The sequence below is a fragment of the Urocampus carinirostris genome, chromosome 11, assembly GCF_059441175.1.
Source record: "Urocampus carinirostris isolate Australia breed hairy pipefish chromosome 11, RoL_Ucar_1.0, whole genome shotgun sequence".
In the NCBI taxonomy this organism is placed as follows: domain Eukaryota; kingdom Metazoa; phylum Chordata; class Actinopteri; order Syngnathiformes; family Syngnathidae; genus Urocampus; species Urocampus carinirostris.
The window spans coordinates 16,716,288-16,737,040 of record NC_142359.1 but is presented as its reverse complement, the minus strand read 5'-3'; the positions used below and the strand labels follow the sequence as shown (position 1 = coordinate 16,737,040).

At 41.4% G+C, this 20,753-nt stretch overlaps 1 protein-coding gene across 3 annotated transcripts in view; it reads right to left on the bottom strand.

Moving 5' to 3' along the window:
• Window positions 1-20,647, bottom strand: part of focad (focadhesin) — a 33,011-nt gene extending 12,364 nt beyond the window's left edge. For 2 of the 3 annotated variants that reach the window (XM_088347147.1, XM_088347149.1), the window contains exons 1-26: window positions 20,603-20,647; window positions 18,765-18,823; window positions 17,782-17,856; window positions 17,542-17,696; window positions 16,859-16,957; window positions 13,105-13,206; window positions 11,745-11,952; window positions 9,893-10,102; window positions 9,728-9,815; window positions 8,264-8,457; window positions 7,080-7,340; window positions 4,934-5,038; window positions 4,723-4,824; window positions 4,512-4,639; window positions 4,275-4,401; window positions 3,700-3,834; window positions 3,576-3,626; window positions 3,416-3,499; window positions 3,100-3,232; window positions 2,053-2,241; window positions 1,860-1,981; window positions 1,693-1,785; window positions 1,053-1,141; window positions 946-987; window positions 755-863; window positions 554-670 (exon numbers count right to left, since the gene is read on the bottom strand). In XM_088347147.1, coding sequence (XP_088203273.1) covers window positions 554-670; window positions 755-863; window positions 946-987; window positions 1,053-1,141; window positions 1,693-1,785; window positions 1,860-1,981; window positions 2,053-2,241; window positions 3,100-3,232; window positions 3,416-3,499; window positions 3,576-3,626; window positions 3,700-3,834; window positions 4,275-4,401; window positions 4,512-4,639; window positions 4,723-4,824; window positions 4,934-5,038; window positions 7,080-7,340; window positions 8,264-8,457; window positions 9,728-9,815; window positions 9,893-10,102; window positions 11,745-11,952; window positions 13,105-13,206; window positions 16,859-16,957; window positions 17,542-17,696; window positions 17,782-17,856; window positions 18,765-18,818 — 3,072 coding nt within the window. In that variant the 5' untranslated portion in view covers window positions 18,819-18,823; window positions 20,603-20,647. Of the gene's footprint in view, window positions 1-553; window positions 671-754; window positions 864-945; window positions 988-1,052; window positions 1,142-1,692; window positions 1,786-1,859; window positions 1,982-2,052; window positions 2,242-3,099; window positions 3,233-3,415; window positions 3,500-3,575; window positions 3,627-3,699; window positions 3,835-4,274; window positions 4,402-4,511; window positions 4,640-4,722; window positions 4,825-4,933; window positions 5,039-7,079; window positions 7,341-8,263; window positions 8,458-9,727; window positions 9,816-9,892; window positions 10,103-11,744; window positions 11,953-13,104; window positions 13,207-16,858; window positions 16,958-17,541; window positions 17,697-17,781; window positions 17,857-18,764; window positions 18,824-20,346; window positions 20,499-20,602 lie in introns of those variants that run through there. The other variant, XM_088347148.1, reaches the window with a different exon arrangement.
• Window positions 20,648-20,753: the final 106 nt, after the last annotated feature.

Here is a 20,753-nt window from a genome sequence, read left to right as displayed (position 1 = left end):
CCCCGCAGATTTCTTTTAAAATTTCAATTTTCAGTGGAGCATAAAAATAACTAAAATAAGCAAAAGTAGAGTCCAAACTCAGGTGCGTATAAGAAATACATGTACCGGCACACGCATCATGAACAAACCGACTTAAGGCTGTGCACGTTGAATTTCGGCTCTGATTTGAATAAACATTGAAAAAATATGTATTCATTTATGTTGGAAATTTCATTGGCTAACTAAAGTGTCAGTCATAATTCGAATTGGTTACTCCTAGCTGAGGCTATTTGGACAATCTGGAGGTGATCTACCTATTATCAAACAGGCCAAAATTTCAACTAAGGAGGGTCAACATTTTTTGCCCATGACTGCCACCTGTGTCCACAAGCGGAAGTGCAGGTTCAGTACCAAGATTGTGTATGCTGCCCTCCCATTCACGCTCCGGACTTAACGCAAGTTACAAAATGAAATTCCATCATTGCCGCCAGAGGCAGTTGAAAAGTCAAGTCTCTTAATGCTCATCTGGGCATTGGCGGGTGAAGAATGTTGAAGTTTGCTAAGGTCAACTTACATGAAGGTACCATGGAAAGACTTGTCCTTTTGCCTTATAGCTGCTGCTGACGATGCTTAGCAAGGTATCAAGCACCATTTGCAGCCAGCTGTTGGTGGGCACAAACTCCTGGCCAGCCTGAAGGTAACAAGGCCAAAAGGCATTATTGTAGGTGTTGGCCACGCAAAGATACCTTCACAAAAAAAACACCGGGCAACAAACCTGGAGCCGTGCCTCGTTGCTACTTGGCGCGTTCCGCTCGTACTTGGCTACAGCGGCAGCCAGAGCACTCAGGGCCAGGACTGAATTGCCCTGGACAACAGGACTGTCCCTGAACAATGCAGAGCACAACGGAATGTCAGTATAGGGGGAAAGAACGGATTAGGCTATGCAACAAGTCTATTTCCACTTACTTGGTTGCACCTTTGATGCTGTCGGTCAGGTGATCTCTGGCCCTGAGAACCAGCAAAACTCTTGTTTGTGATGAACGTTCAACTCATGTAAGAATTGCACAGCTCACCACAACCAGGCGTAGTGTTCTTTGTACTGAAATTCCTGTGGGTCCTCTTTGTCTTTCTGCTGCTGCATTTCCAGATCAGCTCGTCGACCCTGGCGCAAAAAACGAGGCTCAGATAAGATCTTAAGACGATGCCCAAGCAGAATTATGGCCCAGGTCAGGCGAAAAATGTCAATCATTACATTCGAGCCGGCTCGGCGTCTCTCTTGCTGCCTTTTTAAAAAAAAAAAAACTATCCACCTGTCATTGTTCTTTGTCTCTCTACCTCCCTTTTTTTTAAAGTTCTTTGCTAGATTCTTAAGTACATACTGCTACAGTGACTTATTGTCCAATTTTCAACTCATCAAAACGACGTACAGCCTAAAAACATTAGCATCAATTCTTAAAAGTATCCTTTAACAATGGAAAAGTTGTCCTTTAAGGCACCTCTTCCCCCGAATCCCCACAAATAAATTTTCTACGTACTCAGTCCTGAAAACTGAGTTCATTGGTTGGGCTCGGTCTGGGTCTGGTTTTAACACCCACAGGCCTGGGTCAGGCTGAATTTTTTTTAGGCATTATCTTAACTCTGGGGTGAGATGAGACTTGCATAGAAAGATTCTTATTTCTGTCATCCCTAAAATTGAGAGGATATGAAGACAACCTGGAGAACAGCTAGGAAAGCCCGATTCATGAAGCCGCGCCAGGCCTGAGGGAGGAGCAGTGCGCTGTGCCATTCGGATGGCTGAATGTTGACCTACGGACAGCACAGAAACATCAGCTTTCTTTTCTCCCGGTGAAACAAGAAAGACGAAGGGGGTGCTACATTACTTCATGAATGAGGATGTTCATGGTTTGTTGGTAACAACGGCCACGGCTGACCATGTGGCGTAGCACGGGCCGGCCTCCTCGATCCATCTGCTGTGGAAGCTCGTAGCAAAGCAAAAGACCAGCTGCAACACGCAACGGCGCTGAGTGACAAACAGTGAACGAGTTTGAAGGTACCTACGACACCAGTGCTCACCTGCAAGTCCCGGCTTGAGACCCGGCTGCTTGTTCTTCTCATAGGTCTTTAGCATGAAGCCGGGGATACCAGCCATGGTTTTGCCCTGGTCCGAACGCAGACTGCCAGCCCGCAGAGCAGAAAAAAACACGCCTCTCGGCATCTGGCTCATCTCTTGCTTGATAAGCGACGTGAAGAAAAGCTCCATTGCTGCACAAAGTGACAAGGTACATCAAGATCCCCCATTTTAATCTTACTGCAGCACTGTGAAGTAATGCATAGTTAGAAAGTTCTTTAAAGCTCAATAATGTATTTAATATAACTGAGTCATAGAAAACCCTTATAGTTTTCTTTTATTTTCAATATTTGATACAATAAGGAACAAAACATTTTATATATATATATATATATATATATATATATATATATATTTTTTTTTTTTTTTTAATCTATGTGCCCAGGCCTACACCACCTCGTGTTAGAAAGTCCACCTCCTCTCCGATTCCCGGCTGCGATTCACTTTTGAGAACTGTTATGCACTCTACCATAAAGCTTATTATACTGAAATAAGCTTTATGGTAGAGTGCATAACAGTTTCAATACGAGCGATTTGAGTAGAAAAAGGCATAATAAACATGTTACCTGCTCAAAAGCGATTTATATACGGTGTGCATTACCGTTCGATTACATTCCCAACAAATGCAAGACGAAGTGGTGTTGGTTATAGGTTCCCCATTACACTCCCGAAAAGTGATATAAAAGTGAGATAAAACGATGTAAAAGATGTTATAATAGCTAGGGGATTCAAATCTCGGCAGGGATGCATTTCCCGGCATAACACCGGCGCAAGAATTCTTCAGGGCAAGTTGATTCTGGCACCGCCAATAGACTTTTGTTTGAAATGGGACTTCGTCTCCATCTTGCGGTGGAATGTTTTTACAATTTTATTTCTTTTATTTTTTAAGGGGAAACCCGTAGTTTTTGTGATCCAACCGTAACACCGTAGTGGGTTCAAGAAAACCGTACTCATTACGGCAAAACCGTAGTACTTGGCAGGTATGCATTCACCTGGTAGAGCAGGCGAGGGAATGACACTCATCAACTTTACATAGGAAAAACCCGCCACTGAGAGATCTTCCTGCTCCTCATCCTCCTCCTCCTCTTCAGGCTTGCACTCAAGCAGCTTTGCAGGAGGCCTGGCCTTCATACGTCAACAGAGACGAACCGAGAAGATAGAGAAGTGAGCTAACAGCTCTTCATATCATATCTGTTCTGAACTTGACTTACTGGAGTCGAATAACATGTGTAATAAATAAAAGAAATCAAAGCAATTTTTATTGCGAATATTATTTCTTTAACTTGATCTTATATTATATAAACTTACTGCCTCAGGAAGATGATTTACAGTGTGAACCGCTTCAGGGAACTCTGCCAAAGCCCGAAAACCCCAGCTGGCCACCTCAGGATCCTTTTTCCCGAAATAAAAAATTAAATGTACATGGGGCATAAACAAGGGATTGTGTCAGGTTGTTTTCTCCTCAAACCTGGCGAACAGCATAATTCCACAGAAAGCATACTGCTTCGTTCTTTAGATCCTAGTAAAAAAAAAAAAAAATCACACTATCAATCATTTAGGTGTTTTTCTCACTTCATGATGGCAAAAGGCACCTCATACTCCTCAGACTTGACAGCGAGATGGGGAACTAGAGTCAGGAATTGACACACGGCCTTGACCATAATTGGGCGAGAGTCGCTCCTTAATTCCGGTCCCAGACTTCTCCATGTCGAAACTATGTCAACCACCTGCCAAACGTATTCCAATTTTTAAAATTGATTTTGGATTACCTTGCTTTGAGATGTAATTCTTGAGGATATACTTTCCACAGTCACAAAGTCCTTTTTAAGGAAATAGTTCAAAATTAAAAAGAGCCTCAGGCACTGTCGGCTGTGAACTCCATTAAACGCCGGTGCAAGCCAACTGTTGTCTTCATTTTGGTGCTCTCATTTGGAGGTAAGGTATTTGAAATTTATTTGAAGTAGTGAACATTATTTGCATGATAAGAGGCGCTGGTATTACAAAGGTTCTTTGTTCTTTTTGGATCTTAAGCCTAAATGCAGCCTCTATCTTTTTGACCTTTAAAGAAATTCAAGATTACTTCAAAGTACGAAAATATTTAAGCTAGTCAGAAATCATTCCTGTAAAAGCATATTTTTAAAAGCCGCCAATTTTAAGCTTCTGAAACCTCAGCACGGCACAGTTCCTCCAGCCCTTGGAGGGCGAGCACTGCAGGGGTCACATGCTCAGGTCTAGTGCATTGCTTTAGAGTCAACGCAATAGCAGCCAGCATGTCACTTCCATGCTGGTAAGGTCTGTGGATACACACAAGTTCAGCAGTGTTACATTCAATTCTAAAATGTGCCTTTTAATGTGTGGTATAAGCATATTTGAAGGAAAGAGCATTTTGATGCTTGGATCAGACCTCTCTCGGCAGACGTCTCGAAGGCAGGCGGCTTGGGCCAACAACTGCTCCCACTGGGTCTCACGCCCCATCACCACCCTGTTATCAGGCTGAGACAGAAGACGCTGAAGCTCAGGGTAGACACGGTCCTGGGTTCAAAAGAATCCCCCACCCACATAGTGTGAATACAATGCAGGCACTTGAAAAGTGTGGATCTGTTGAGCTGAGTCACCTGTTTCTTCCACAGAACGGTCATGAGCCGCATGGTCAACGCTTTAAGTTTTAGGTTGCTAGCGAGCATGCCTAGAGCCTGCAGGATTGTCGGCACACAAAGCTGCAATAAAGGTTTTGGTCAAAGATCTGTGTAACTACTTCTCAGCTTTTACTACCTTTTTTGTTTTGTTATTTCTTACAGATTTAAACAATGTCCCACATCTACTGACCTTGTGGGTGGCGAGATTTGGCAGGCATTTAAGCAGTGCTTGAGTAAGGCACGGATCTTTTTCTTTCCCCAACTTGAAGAGAAGCACCGGAAGAAGTGATGGGACCTGCAATGCGGAGGTTAGCCTCAAAGCAGGAATATGTTCCCCCCTTTCTTAACAGCACTTTGGAACAGTAGGCTGTGCTGTTGTAAAATCTGGATGACTTTAAAGCAGTTGATCATGGTCCAAAATGCTTTTGTGCCACTTGTAGGTGAGAGCATATAACTTGGACAACCAACAGTAGAGAGTCCTCATCAAATGGTCTTGCCCCATTAACTTTTCAGTGTTCGTCTACCACCACACATCAGTCTAGTGAGTTTAGAGGTATTTACTGGCTTTATTTATAATCTGTAGCTTTCCCCATCTTATTTTGGGACCCTTTTTTAATACTTCATTCATATCATCGCTAGGCAGATTTTCTTTTGTTGGAAACATGTGCACAAAATGGTATGCCTGTTTTCTTACTGATTGCATTAGTGCATTTCAATTTTTTTTCTCCCCCATATTTTTTGCAGAAAATTGTGTCTCAGACACCATGACGTTAGGTGCTGGCCTACCGGGAAAAGCTAAGGAGAACAATCCAATTTGTCAACAGGCTCCTGCAGCAACACAAATGCCCATTGCAAGTGGCACTGTGGGAGCAATTAGAACAGCAGGCGAACCCTTTTAACGAGGAGCCTTGGACCCGTCTGTTATTTCACATCATTGTCTGAAGCTGCAGTGACTCACATTGCAGTCCCAAGGGCTCAGAGGGTAGTCTGACAGCGACAGAAAGCCCACTACTCAATGCAGCAAGTACAAAAAGTCAAGTGGATCACAACTACATTCCAAAAATGTTATTTCAGAGGCCAACGGCTGGGATTCTTTCTGAAGCCCTGATCAAGCTCGCAAAAGGCAGCAAAAAGTGAAAAAGCAAGTGGCACGGGACTAAGTTGGGTGTGTGCTTGTTTAAAGCCTTTACGTTACAAGTTTCAAGCAAGTCTGAAGTCTCTGGAGCATGAAACAGGCAAACAAGATGGCATAATTTGAGGCACCCCAACAAGAGAGAGTTCGCTATTGCTTCCTCAACCAATAATGGCCCTTACTAAAACAATGGGATTTATTGCATCTCTATCCTAAAGCTTCATTATTTCACATACATTTAAGAAAATTGCTAGCCAGTTTTTAAATCCTGCCCGAACAATGCATTATGAATTGATGGATGTTCGAATCATGTGGTTTGATCATATCACCCTTATTCCAGATGACTTGCACTGGCTCGCTATCCCTTTAAGATGTGACTTTAACATTGTTCGGTTACTAACACACAAAAGTTTGCACATACTTTCCCCCTCTTATCTTTCTGATGTAGTTATGATCTATGTCCCTGCCCGGAGCCCCCTCTTGGAAAATACTGGTCTACTTGTGGCTTCAGAGCCAAGAAGAAATCTGCAGGCACGAAAGTACTGTGGAATGCTCTGCCCACTTAGATAAGATCTATAAACTCAGTGGAGGTGTTTAAATCTAGACTAAAGACTCACTCGTGTTAATTAGCTTATGATTGATTTTGAGCTCAAACATTTGTTTTCCTGTTCTTTCCTGCTGCCTGGCTGGTGGCATAGTGAGGGAGAATGACAAACCCCGATGAGTCAGCGGACCAGCACCTGGACCTGAAACATCTCATGATCTAGTATTATCATGATCACCTTGCGGACATGGGGACCTCCATTTTTCTTAAACCATTTCAGTTGTTACTTATGTTTATTACTGATGTTGAATATGTTTTGTTAATTGGTGCCCAAGCAACATCCATTGCATCCTGGTAATCCTGGAAGGGGGATTACTTCTTGTGTGTTCCCTTTATAGGTTTCTGATTTACCTCATGCTGGGATTTTTTAGTTTTTCCTATACCACATGAAGGTTTCAGATCAGAAGAGGTTAAAATCGTGGCCTGTACAGCCCTTTGGGACTTTTTGTAATTCGGGATATACAAATAAATGTGACTTGACTTGATTCAGGACCAGGTGAATTGGAGCGATTGGTTTATCCTGTAAACTTTCCAGGTTCCAGCAAGCGGAGCACGGTATTCAAATTCCATTTCCGGATCAAGGGTTGTCCCAATTCTAACCTGTTGAGGGTCAGCGGACGCAACGGCTTGCATGGCATCCAAAGCTGAGCAACATATTTCGTCTGGACCCGTTAGGAGGAGGTGGGCAACGAGGACGGTAATAGAACTGGGTAGGTGCCGGTTGGTCAAAGGGGCAGAGCTGAGTGCCAGAAGCCATTCGACAGCTGCTGATGGATGCTGGACCGCTTGACGAAGCATGGACGCAGCCACACTCACCTCACTCAGCCAGGGAGTGAGGAGACACGCCTCTGGTAGGTTGCACTGACAAGAAGGAAATAGTCACGTTTCAGAATGAACACGCACCAAAAGTCTAGGATCAAAAATAAGCCAAGTGTGCTTGTTTCAAGCTACCGTATTTAATCAGGTATAACACTCACTTTTTTGTACCCCCAAAAGAAGAAAGTTTGGGTGTGCATTACATACAAGGATTTACGGTAGTAAATTACCGTATTTGAGAAACTTTTGATCATTCGAAAAATATCGCACAACATTTGATGCAACCTGATTCAAACCCAGATCGTGGTGATGAGAGCTCCGATTCCTAACTAGATCACTTGGGTTATAGATGAACTAGGAGAAGCATTTAACTTTTATCTCATCATCACGCTATTTTAACTCACAGTACCACATTGTTGAATATGTCTGGCCATGATAAAAATCATTTATTGACAACGTAAACTATGAACACAATCCCAAAATTTACAATCTTTTGATTTAATATCTTTCAGATTTTAAATCCAATTCAGTGTTAATAAATGATTTTATTCATGGCCCCACGTATCCAGGAACGTGGTACGTGAGAGAAATAGTGTGATTTACCTGTGTCATCTGTAACCCTAGTGGTTTGCAAGTGAATAATCGGCGCTCTAACGGATCGTTCTCTACACTACATTTGTGACCTAGAATGCTTAATTTGACCTGAGAAAAAGGTAAACTTAATTTTTCATAAAAAAATTAGGGCTGCTCGTTATACGCAGTGTACTTGGAAATTAAGTACATTACCTTAAACAAGTACATATTTGTACTGCTTACACGCATTACATTTTTTATCTTTGTACTTCTTTGAGGGGGCATATCAAACGAACGCATGTCTTACCTATTATTGTGCAAAGACAAGGTCAGATCTAATATTTACAACCATCAATTTTGTACTCAGATTATATTTTGTTTGCAATTTAGGGTACCTGTTGGGGCTCAGCTGCCTGCCTGGTGACACTGTGTAAAACACTTCGAGCCAGCTTCTGGTTGCGGTCGTGTGTGCGGCGTTCTGCAAGCGGCTCAATGAGGTCTGAACAGGACAGGATTTGCAGCACAGGAAGAACCAGGACCGGGCTCATCCAATGGGAGAGCTCAGTCTGCTCTGGCACTAAAATTTGCACTAAGAAGTCAACAGATGGTTGTGCAAATGAGCAAAAATAAAATAGAATAATGCAACATCTTGAACATTATTGGGGTTACAATCTCATTTTTATATATTATCTGGAATATATTGCTTCAAGTATGTAAGTAATATGAAATTTGAATAATGAAAAATAGTTGCTTTTCGATGTATAGCGTTTCCATCCTGCAACAGACAGATGATTTACATATGCATACGGTATGTATATATATATCAGGGTTTCTGCAGGTTTCAGTAAATGTACCAAGTTAAAACAAATTGCATGCACACATCGTGATGCATGAACCTTCCCACATACAGACTCATTCCCAATGTTTGCCTGTGATTTTGATTTTAATTCGCTCAAGATAACTGAGCGAACCTGTAAGTATTTCAGAATCTTTTTATCCAACAAAATTAATTTTGTATTTTCACTCGTTTCGCTACATGGTTTGACTTTTATTTAACATTTGAAAGGAGTCTGAAACAATAAGCTGTGTTTTTTTTACTTTTTTCCCCACATTTTTATATTAAGTTTGACGTTATTAAGAGAAACCGTATGTTTTTTGTTTGGGGTGGCCACTGATATTTAGAACATTAGAAAAAGTTGTAAATGTAAATGCATTTATATAGCGATTTTCAAGTCAATGAAGACCTCCCAAAGCGCTTTACAATGTGTTTCACACTTTTACACACTAATTAACTAACCGGTAGCAGCGTCAGCCGTGCAAGGTAACTACCTGCTATCGGGGGCATTAGGGATTCGGTGTCTTGCCCAAGGACACTTCGACATATAGCACAGAGAAGCCGGGAATCGAACCTGCGACCTGTTGATCCCAAGACGAGCACTCCAACCCCTGACCCAATGCCGCCCCATGTATTAGGGATTGCTTTGTACAAATTTGTATGTGTAATAATGGTGAAAAAAAATATATCACATTTTCTTCATTAACCTATGTAATGCGGCTATGACGAAGCAGAAGTCAACAGAGATAAAATGGAACATTGCATTGATAAAACATGGCTTAGTCAGCAAAATTGACCAGTTTTATTTCTCTCGAGAGGTGGCCAATTTGGTACCTACTGTCCACTGTTCCTCCGACTTAAGTGAACCTCATACGTAATAACCTAAGCTATTTACGAAATTGGCCACCACCAGAGATGGATTAAAAACTGGTGGAAATTGTTTCAAATCTCATTCAGCAAAACTATTCATTGAAATGGCAAGTTTACACGAGTTGGGGGATACAACTGAGATTTTTTTTTTTACCAAGACTGAGCAGGCTACTCTGCTGCACTGGGGGTACCTCCAACAGGAGCAAGGCTACACCCAATAACAGCTCATCCAAAGGAAGCACCTACAAACCAAACACACACAAAATAAAACACAGTTGTCTTGACAAACGGTAATGAAATACAGCCGGCGTTGGCTGACCTCCCGGCATGTCGGGATGAGCTCGGTCATCAAGCCCACAAGTGGTCGGCAGTCCCCACCAAAGTCGAGGCAAAGCTGGCATGAGCAGAGCATCTGCATCAGGAGACGCACTCGCTCGCTCCTCCAAACTGCCCCGGGCTTTTTTGCCAGACTGGGGAAGAGTGCACCCGTCAACCAGTGCAGCTCCAGCACCGCCTCCGCACAGTCCACCTGTTATGGCAAACGTATTGCAACGGGTTGAAACTTCAGCTCCTTCCAAACTGCTGGATTGACCTGGGCAAACTTCATGGATTTTAAGAACATTAGATCTTTGTTTGAGCCCGTACAATTTTAATTCAACAAACAATGGTATGTCTCTAACACGATTAGGGCAATTAACAATTAGTCGAATAACCATCAATATGTTTTCTTAAATTTAGTATGGACTAGATTTAATTTTGTGGTGAATTATTATAAACACCAATGAAAAATACACAGAGATCAAAATTAGAGAAGAACTTATAAAACATGTAACAATTTTATAATAATAACATCTTCACTTGTTGAGAATTAAGTGACATTTTATTGTGTCTATATCATAGTACTAATACACTGTTTTCACAAAATGACTAAAGGCATTTCACAATTATTAAAGAACAACAATGACTCTTGCATGAAAAAAAATTCTGAACGTTACAACAATCGGCAAATATTAAGAAGTGTACAGCCCTCTGCTGTAAATGACTTCAGCACATCTACGGCCATAGGATAGCACCCTCTCCCACTGTTCTGTTGAAGAAGGTTCTGATACACATTTGCATTCACTCAGCCATGTCCAAGAAGCCCAACTCCTGCTGCAGAAAACCTGCCCCAAACGACGACATTTCCTCCTCCACCTTTCACGAACTTTATTTTTTACACACTTAGGGTTTAGTCTTTCTCCAACGTGTCGCCGAACATAATTCTTCCCATCGGACCCAAATAGATTAAATGTGATTTTATCACTGAAGGTAACCCTGGACCAGTTATCCTCTGTTCGTACAACATCCTCAGCAAAGCTCAGTCTATCTTTTTGATTTTTGATTTTTTTTTGCGGCTAATAAGAGGTTTGGTCACTGCAGTGTGGGCTATCAGTCCAAATGCTCTTAAACAGCGAGAAACTGTATGGCGAGATAGATCCTTACCATGTTTAGCACTGTACTGGGGAGCAATTCCATTTGCAGTGTGAAAACGATTACCCAGGGTTGGGTAGGGTTACTTTAACTTGATTACTTTCAATTACTTTTGGATTACTCCAATACGAAATATGCTAACAAAAGACAAAAGAAACTAAATATGAATAAAACTACTAAATTTTGTGCAAGCTTGGGGGTAACATGGAACGGCAAAAATGATGTTGGCAAGCTGTTTGGATTTATTTTCATTTTGTTTCTGTCGCATTTTATGTTAGTTTTGCCGGAGATCAAAGCCAGGAGAGAAAGCTTGTGAGTCATCATTTCAATTATATTTAGTTTATTTTGTCTTTTATTAGCATGTTTGGTATTGGAGTAATCCAAAAGTAATTGGAAGTAATTTTGTTGAAATGCCTTTTCCTGTGTCATCTGTAAACCTAGTGGTTCAGAAGTTAGTAATCGCAGCTTTAACCATCGTGATCCATGTTCAAATCCCGTTGCGATCGTTCTCTACACTACGTTCGTGACCTAGAATACTTAGTTTGACCCTTTTGTTGACTGATTGATGCAGCCCTATTCTAAACTGCAGGAATTACCTTGGAAAACGTCATGTATTTTATGAAATCCACATCTTTGTTTGAGCCAAGACAAAACAGAATCTACAACCAATGGTATGCATCCAACACTTGACTCCATCTTACCCGCATGCACGGCACCAGCTGGCAAAGAGACAAAAGAAAGCTGTCCGACACATTTGAATTCTCGTCCTGCTCTTTCTTGTTCTGATCTGCACGGAGTAGAGTCCAGAGGAGACCCTGGCGGAGGAGGCCGCGTTCAGACTTCCTCTCAGGCTCACAATAGAGGAAGCGGAGAAAGGGGACCAGCATGGCGACGTAAGCGTCTTCCTCTCTGGGGTATCAAAGACGGGGTTTGGGGGTAACAGAATAGATGTACTGGCATTACGTAAACAGGATACAAACCAAGTGATTGTATTCCATTACAGTTATGGAAACTGACTTAATTAAATTACGGGTACATTTAGTCAATGTAAGCATTACTTTGTAGGATTATAATTTCATTCAAAACTATATTTACAAATAAAAATGCGCCGATAGCCTACCGTAATTGTGTCTATCATAATTTCAATCACTTGACACTCGATAGACAGATAGAGATGCGGCACACGCGTGGTAGTAATGTCCGGATCTGTTCCGCAAACTGTAAAGACGGCAAACACCTTGATGCAGGTAAATGCACTTCTTTTAGTCTGTATTTTATTAACCTTTCAATGTAGCACTCATTTTTTTAAATTGGCGCAAGCCTGCAGTTTCGTGAGCGCAGTGCAGTTGCACGCTAGTGATGCGTTCAAGGACATTTAGTAAATATGATTGTTTTAATTTTTTTCTTTTTTGCAGTGAATTGGTGTTCAAAATCACCATACGATTACTGTACTGTTATATTGTTAGAATGTTTTACTTAGCCTAGTAAATCTGAATACTGTCAAGTGGTTTAGTATTCCCACTCTAAAAAGAAAAAACCTGGACACAAGACATCCTAAGGTTTGTAGAAAATTCAGAAAGTGAACACTTGGTGTGTTTAAAACAATATTTGGTTCTTAATGTGCTCTTAATGTAAACTAAAACAGCATATTTTGTCTGCTATGTGAAAGAGAAAGTTTTATTTTTGCTTAATAAACTATATTACATGGTTTAAATTTAGGGACTTTTGTACGACACCAAGCAACCTTGTTTTTCCTCCAACTCTTTTTCAAGGTTACATTGTTAATTTATCTTTTTGGGATAATTTTTAAATGTTTTGTCTTTTATTAGCATATTTGGTATTGGAGTAATCCAGATGTATTTGAAAGTAATCAAGTTACATTACTGCAATAATAAGGTATTTGGATTAGGTTACTGGTCATAATTCTTCGGGAGGTACCTAGTAACTGTATAGGATTACATTTTTAAAGCAACCTGCGTAACCCTGATCATAGACAGACCACATTACACATCCACAACAGCATCTAAAACACATTTCGGGATGGTCAGTCGAGGTGCTTGCCTGTCAACGGCCTGCACAACAATGTCCTGCACGGCAGCGAGGATGGCCGGCCAGCAGTCAGGACGGTTCTCCAGGGCTGTTACAAACGGGTGGGGGCGACTCCTGAAGTACCCAACAAGACACAAGAGGGCATGAGATTGATTTTATTTATCCATATATTCATTTTCAACGCAGGGTTTTTTTTCAAGGTGAACCTTGGGATTATAGTCCTGTTGGAGACTGCAGGAAAAAACATTTGACTTTCCGAGAGCAACTTTTACAACTACGAACATAAATTGCAGGAGAAAAACGGGGGGGCAGTAGCTCAGGAGGTAGAGCGCTCGTCTTGGGATCAAGGGATCCCAGTTCGAATCCCGGCTCGTCCGTGTTACATGTTGAAGTGTCCTTGGGTAATACACTGAACCCCTAATGCCCCCAATAAGCAGGTTAGCGTCTTACATGGCTGCAATACAAGGCCGCTATTGGGAAATGTGGAGCACATTGTAGAGCGCTTTGGGAAGTCATTGACTTGAAAAGCGCTATATAAATGCAGATCATTTCATTTCATTTTTTCATTTCATTTCATTAAAAAAAAAATACAGATGTAAAAACAAATACTGGGATGTTGTTTAATTTGTCAAATGTGTATATTTGTTTCAAGCCATTTGAGGTGGACCTTTGTGATTGTGAGCAGTACCAAAATCCTACAATTGTCAATTTAAAAAAAAAATAAATACAGAGTAAAGCTAAAAAAATGTAAAGAAATATATGTGTAGGGTATCGCCCTGATCCCGAGGCATTTCCCCGAACATTTTCCCAACACCATGCTTGACTTTAGGCACGACACAAACATGTAACTCTACAACATGGCGGCGCATGGATGCATGCATGCGGCTAGTTGCTCTCCAGCTAATCTTCTATTTATTGCTGTTCTCTGAACTAGTAACCTATGCAGACAAAATCATAATTATGGGGGACTTTAACATTCATATGAACTCCCCACTCAGTTCACTTACTATTGCGTTTAGGTCTCTAATTGATGCATTTGGTTTTAATCAACTGGTTGATTTGCCAACCCATAAAGATGGGAACACGCTAGACTTGATTCTGACTCGAGGAGTTTTAACCACAAACATGGCGTTACCGTGTACTACCGTTATCTCGGATCATTATTTAGTTACATTTGAGGTGCTAGCTAAATGTAGTGTTAAAAAGCTGAAGGATTTAGCGGACGCAATATAAGCACTGGCACAGTTTCTGAGCTCTTTGAACTCCTTCCTGGAGCAGTTGCGTCCTTTCCTTCATACAATGGCTCGATTGACTCACTCATGAATGAGTTCAATACCACCCTGACTAGTGTCCTGGATTCAATAGCGCCCATAAAGCTAAAATCACGTCCTAAAAGACGCACGCCATGGTTTACTAATGAAACTAGAACCCTTAAACAAGAATGCAGGAAATTGGAAAGAAAATGGCGCGCTACCAAGCTTGAGGTTTTCCATCAAACCTGGTGTGACAGCTTGTTAAAGTATAAAGCGGCCCTTGCCTCTGCAAAATCGGCCTACCTTTCGAAGGTGATTGCATCTCAAAAGAACAATCCCAAAGCCCTTTTTGACACTGTAGCATCGCTTACAAGGCAACAGACTATTGCAGATAGTTCGACGCACTCTGCTCATGACTTAATGGTCTTCTTTACTAAGAAGAATCAATGCATACAGGAAGAAATTGCTAAAGACATTATTAAGACCACACATATTAAAGGGCTGAAATCTACAGATGCACGACAGGGTGGCTGTCCTGGGAAATTGTCCGGTTTTAGTGAACTGTCACTTGATGATCTCAAACAGGTGGTGAATGCGGCCAAACCGACAACTTGCCAGTTCGACCCGCTCCCAGGTTCACTTATTAAAAGTCTTTTTGGCGTCCTTGGGCCTTCAGTTCTAAATATTATAAACATATCACTCTCCTCAGGTCTAGTTCCAGCAGCTTTTAAGTCCGCCGTTATTAAACCCACACTGAAACGACCCAACCTTGATCCAGAAATCTTGAGTAATTATAGACCTGTGTCAAACCTACCTTTCCTCTCTAAAATACTTGAAAAAGTAGTGGCACAGCAGCTGAATGTTTTCATATTCGAGAATAACCTTTTTGAATCCATGCAATCAGGATTCAGGGCTAACCACTCTACTGAGACAGCTCTGATCAAGGTAACAAACGATCTCCTACTGGCAATGGATTCTGGCGCTTCATCACTTTTGCTGCTGCTGGATCTTAGTGCTGCTTTTGACACAGTGCACCACAATTTCCTACTAGAACGGTTGGAAAAATGGATTGGTCTCTCAGGAACCGTCCTCTCGTGGTTCAGATCCTACCTCTGAGATAGGACGCACTGTGTTAAATATGGTGAAATGACATCTGAGCCCTTTAATTTTACCTGCGGTGTTCCGCAGGGTTCAGTGCTTGGCCCCCTTCTTTTCAGCATTTACATGCTTCCATTAGGTGATATTATTCGCAAGTACAATATCAGCTTCCACTGCTACGCAGACGACACTCAGCTATATCTTCCGTTGGAGGAATCTACCACACTAAACTGTGGAAATTTGGAGGCCTGCCTCATTGAGATAAAACTTAACTCTGAAAAGACCGAAATGTTAGTCATTGGTCCATCTAAATGCCGTGACTTATTCTCAAAAACTACTGTGAACATTGACAAATGTCACATCACACAGAGTGACTCAGTTAAAAATTTAGGCGTCATATTTGACCCTGATCTATCCTTTGAAACGCATGTAAAGAAAATTACTAGAACCGCTTTCTTCCATCTTCGTAACATTGCTAAAATCCGTTCAATACTGTCTCAGTCGGATGCGGAAATTATAATTCATGCATTTGTTACCTCCCGTCTCGATTACTGTAATGCACTACTCTCTGGTCTCCCGAAGTCTAGAATCAAGTCTCTTCAGCTGGTACAAAATGCGGCAGCGAGGCTTTTAACTAGGACAAAAAAGTACGATCACATAACACCGATTTTGGCTAACCTGCATTGGCTCCCAGTTAGCCATAGATGTGACTTCAAGGTTCTCTTAGTATTGTACAAAATCATACATGGACTTGCTCCCTCCTATCTTTCAGATCTGATTTGCCCCTATGTCCCGGTCCGAAGCCTACGATCTGAGAGTGCCGGTCTTCTGGTGATCCCGAGAGCAAAGAAGGGTTCTGCTGGTTCGAGAGCGTTCTCCATCCGGGCACCGGTGCTGTGGAATGCTCTTCCCCCTGAGATCCGATCTGCAACCTCAGTGGAAATGTTTAAATCTAAACTTAAAACTCACTTCTACTCCATAGCATATGAATAACCTACTCTTCTCGTCGGCTGAAAAATAGTCCGTGTAATATAATGTAATAATCTGTGAAGCCCTTTGAGACTCTTCGTGATTTAGGGCTATACAAATAAAGATGACTTGACTTGACTTGTTTCCTCACCCGGTTGCCGCCACACATGCCTGACACTATTTGAGCCAAATAAATGAATTTTTGTGTCATCAGAGTAGAGGATATCTTTCAGGTAACGCATGGCCATTGTTGTCAGACTCCTTTTCATTGTGTTAAAGCAATGTTTTTTCAGTAATGTTCTATTAAACATTATAATCAAATCTCTGCAGGAATGGGCGGGGTGTACTCACTTTTGTGACAGAGTGTATGTTGCATGTCATAATTTTAAAATTCTATTTTTTACATAAAGATTTAAGTGATTTGTTTATTAATCCAATTGACTGACCTGATGCCATACGGACATGAGAAGCATGTGTCCCGGTCTCGGCGGTCCACCTGCATCTGAAGCAGCTTCCCTAGTACATGAACCAATCCCTGGACGTTCCTGGGGACAGCTCCAGTCAAAAGAAACACAAAAGAAGCATTCCAGGAGATATACCGTATTTTCTGCACTATGAAGGTGCAGCCGATTGTAAGGCGCAACCCCAAAAAATAGATGTTTATGATTTTCTTTTCAAATATAAGGCGCACCAGACTAAAGGCGCAGGGAATGAATGCTGAGGGCTGGAATGGCAAAAAAAATTAAAAAGTGTCATATAGGTCCTCTGCATGGAGTACATCGGCTCCTATCCACAAGAACACTAAGAATACAAATGACACATGATAAGGCATCAGGTCTTATCTAACCATTACACTATTGTTGATATTATTGGACTGGGCCACTAGAGTTTTGTCAGACATTAAACTGGTCCGTGGATTAGCTTACTCGTGGAGTCATCACGAAGCGCTCTAAGCAGCCTGGTGGTAAGTAATCAGTGCTCTTGCAATTGCTATACGGTTCGATCACCGTTGCTAGCATTAATATGCAATTGGGGTCAAGGAAAAAATGTATTGACTGATCAATTCAAATTTCTGGCCATTTTGGGTGTGCCTTATAGTCCAGAAAATACTGTAATTGACAATCTGTACCGCGCAGAAGGGAGCAAGTTGAGGATGCTGTCGAGGACATGGGGCAGGTGGGCGTGGCCTTGATCGACCAGAAGTACAACAGCGTCACAGCAGGCTGAACGAACCGCGGCGCAGTCACTGCAGCACTGCTCCCAAAGTGTCTCTAGTGCAGAGCCCTGACACACACAGCAACAACCGCTTCAACTTGAAAAAACATGGCGCTGACTTGCATTCAAACAAATGTTTTTATAGAGTGTTCACCTGTGGTGGGGGCAAGCTTATTTGTCCATTCTGGCCTCTCTCTTTAAGCACCGCAGCAACAAGCCTTCTCATAGCCTGCACAACAATAAGTCAGTGGAGGGTCATCTGACTGGCCTGCCAAGAATACAATTCAGCCCATGGGGTGACCAAGTTATTCTCCAGGCTGCAGCCCAATAGGTAGTTGGGACATTTCCCTTTTCTTTTGAGAGTCAAGCTAAACACTTTAAGACAAAATTCAAAACAAACACCAAACACACTTTCCAGACAAAGCTTATTCTTCAGCACATTTATGATGATTTGATAAAATCTGTGAGATATTAATGCCAGCACCTGTGTCCCATATCAACAAATATACATCTTAAAATTTGCTTATTTCCCGCAGGTACTTAAGATTGTTGAAGCTCATTTTGATAGTCATCTTTGTTTGATGGTTTCAAAAGAAGGTCAGGCAGAGCTCTTTTGTTAAATATTTCTCAAAATACTGCAAACAAGAAGGCTACAGGATATATTTAGTAGAGTGTGCCGTGTGTGCAGAGATCCACCCACCCCTACTGCTCATCAAATTGCTCTGGTTGGCTAGCATTGTGAGGGGTTTATAGTCTGTTTTGTGGGTTTTTATCATAAAATGTCTCAACAGTGCACATAGATTAATTGAGGTTTGATATAAAGGATTCCGTAGAGACCTACAGCTAAAACATGGTCTTTAATTGTAACACTGTAAGTGTAAACTGCAGTTGAAACTTTGCACTATATATTCAAGACCGAACAGTTGGATTTCTGTGTTGCTTCAGCCTTGCATACACTAAAGTTGGAAAGTCACAAACAAGACAGCTTTGTTTTATCTCTGAGCCGAGTGAACTCATGAAAAGAGCCACATCTGGCTTGCAAGCCATATATTCCTGAAACCCCGATTCAGAGACACATTTATCATGATCAACTGCAATAAACAAAATGCAAAAAAAAAAAGATGCATTGATGCTCACCTGGGCTTGTACGACGGGGCTCTGGAAGTCAAGTCGCACTTTTACGGCCTCCATCGTGCCTATCATAACAGTACAAGATGCTAAGGAGTTAAATATTTTTTCAAAATGATATCATCGGGAGGTGGGGGAGGCACATGGCCCTCCCTGCTTTTAAAAACATAAGTATCAGGTGTCAGCCTGTGAAAGACAAGCGAGGTGGCCACCTGCGGCCTCATGCAATGATTGTGCAGGGGATCTGAGGTACACACCATTGAAGCATTGGAAAGACTATCCCTGCCCCGTGCAGTCATGTTATCAGTCAGCCTCAAACAGATAAAGGAATCTGTATCAGATACAGCATAGCAGGCCTGTGTTTGCTCGTCTTACCTTTAAGCCTAAATGTACCTCAATCGCAAGCTAGCAATGTAGGTTTGTTGATTTAGCAAAAAGGTAAACCGCTTGGATTACACATAGTAGCAGAAACAGTAGCCTTTGTAAGCTGATGCAATTCTTTAAAATGTCTAGAAACGCAAACAACAAGTCTAAATCCAGCAACCACCCAGAACCCATTCAACTTAACACAACCATCCCCTCACCCCACCAAAAACTGTTATCTATGTGATAAGCCAGTGTGCTGTACTGTCCAACAGCAGCGCCCACTCGTTCTAACCTACAAGCTGCTTGACAAGCGACAGGATCTGGTAAGTCTAATGCACCGCCTCCTATCAAAGACACATCAGCAAAAATTAGCAAAGAGAACAGGAATCATAGTAAATGCTCCTTCTGAAATTCCAAAATGAACATCTGTGAAACAAGACATGGCGCTAAAGAGTCATTCAAATAGTGAATATTTTGGAATCGTACTCTGTAATGCCTGAAAATGTTTGTGGGTCAACATGTTAAAACTGTTTCTTCTTTATATTTTCCATATGGCCGAAAAACTGCAGAGGTCTGCATTAGCTACACAAGAGAGGACAATGCTACAGCACTTGTTGAGCCAACAGAGCTTTAGAAAGGACACTGTAAAACAAACACAATATGGAAGTCTGTGGCTTTTTAGTTGGTCCGCCCTGTAAAAATGATTAGATATATTGAATAATATTGAAAATAAGAACACAAAAAACATATTAATTCACTGTTTTAGCTTTTTAGTCCACGGAAGTTATGACCTTAGTAGACGTAATTACAAAAGGCAGTCAAGATCCCCAATCATAACCGGTTTCTCGTTTAAGCACATATAATTCACTTTATGTCCAAAATTGTTTCCCTCCACTGTTCAATGTTTAGACGAGACAAAGAGAAAACACCTAATAGAAAAGTGTAGCAATGTATTTGCTGACTAAAAGTTTTCTGAACAATTGAAAACGAAACACGTGTCAAGACCAATGCCAAATAATAGTGTGTTACATGTTGTAACCAAGTTTCCCAGTGGCCGTTCCGAATGCAGTACAATAAAGCACAAATGCAATAGTTTTAACATGGACTCATTTTGAATGGGATACTTGTTATAAACCTGCCAAAAAAGTAGTGCATATGTGCAAAAACATTGTTTATTCTATTTAGGTACTTTGCATTACGGTACTTAGATAATAAATATACTGACCGAAAACAGCTGAAATAGGTTGCAACCCTTGTGAGAAGCGGTCAAATATTTAATAGGTTTATTTGTCGTTTAATCTTGCCGACGCTAACCTGCAAATAGCGTCAACCATAAACCTTATCAAACTAGTCAGAACGAGCAAAAAGTATGGAGAAAAAACTGTACCCCTCACATTGCTTATGCAGGTATACGCAGAGTTTGCGTTTTAATTAAGACCAAGTCAAAAGATTTTCAACATTATACATTTGATCAACATTACCTCGTTTGCAGTCACGCCAGAGCGTGGACCTACGGCAAACGACAAGGGTCAAACCTTACGATAACTGTAAACGCTTGTGCTTGCTCTTACTAAAGCAAAAATGTATTATGACCCGTATGAAAGAGTTTATTAAAATTTACACAAAGGTTCA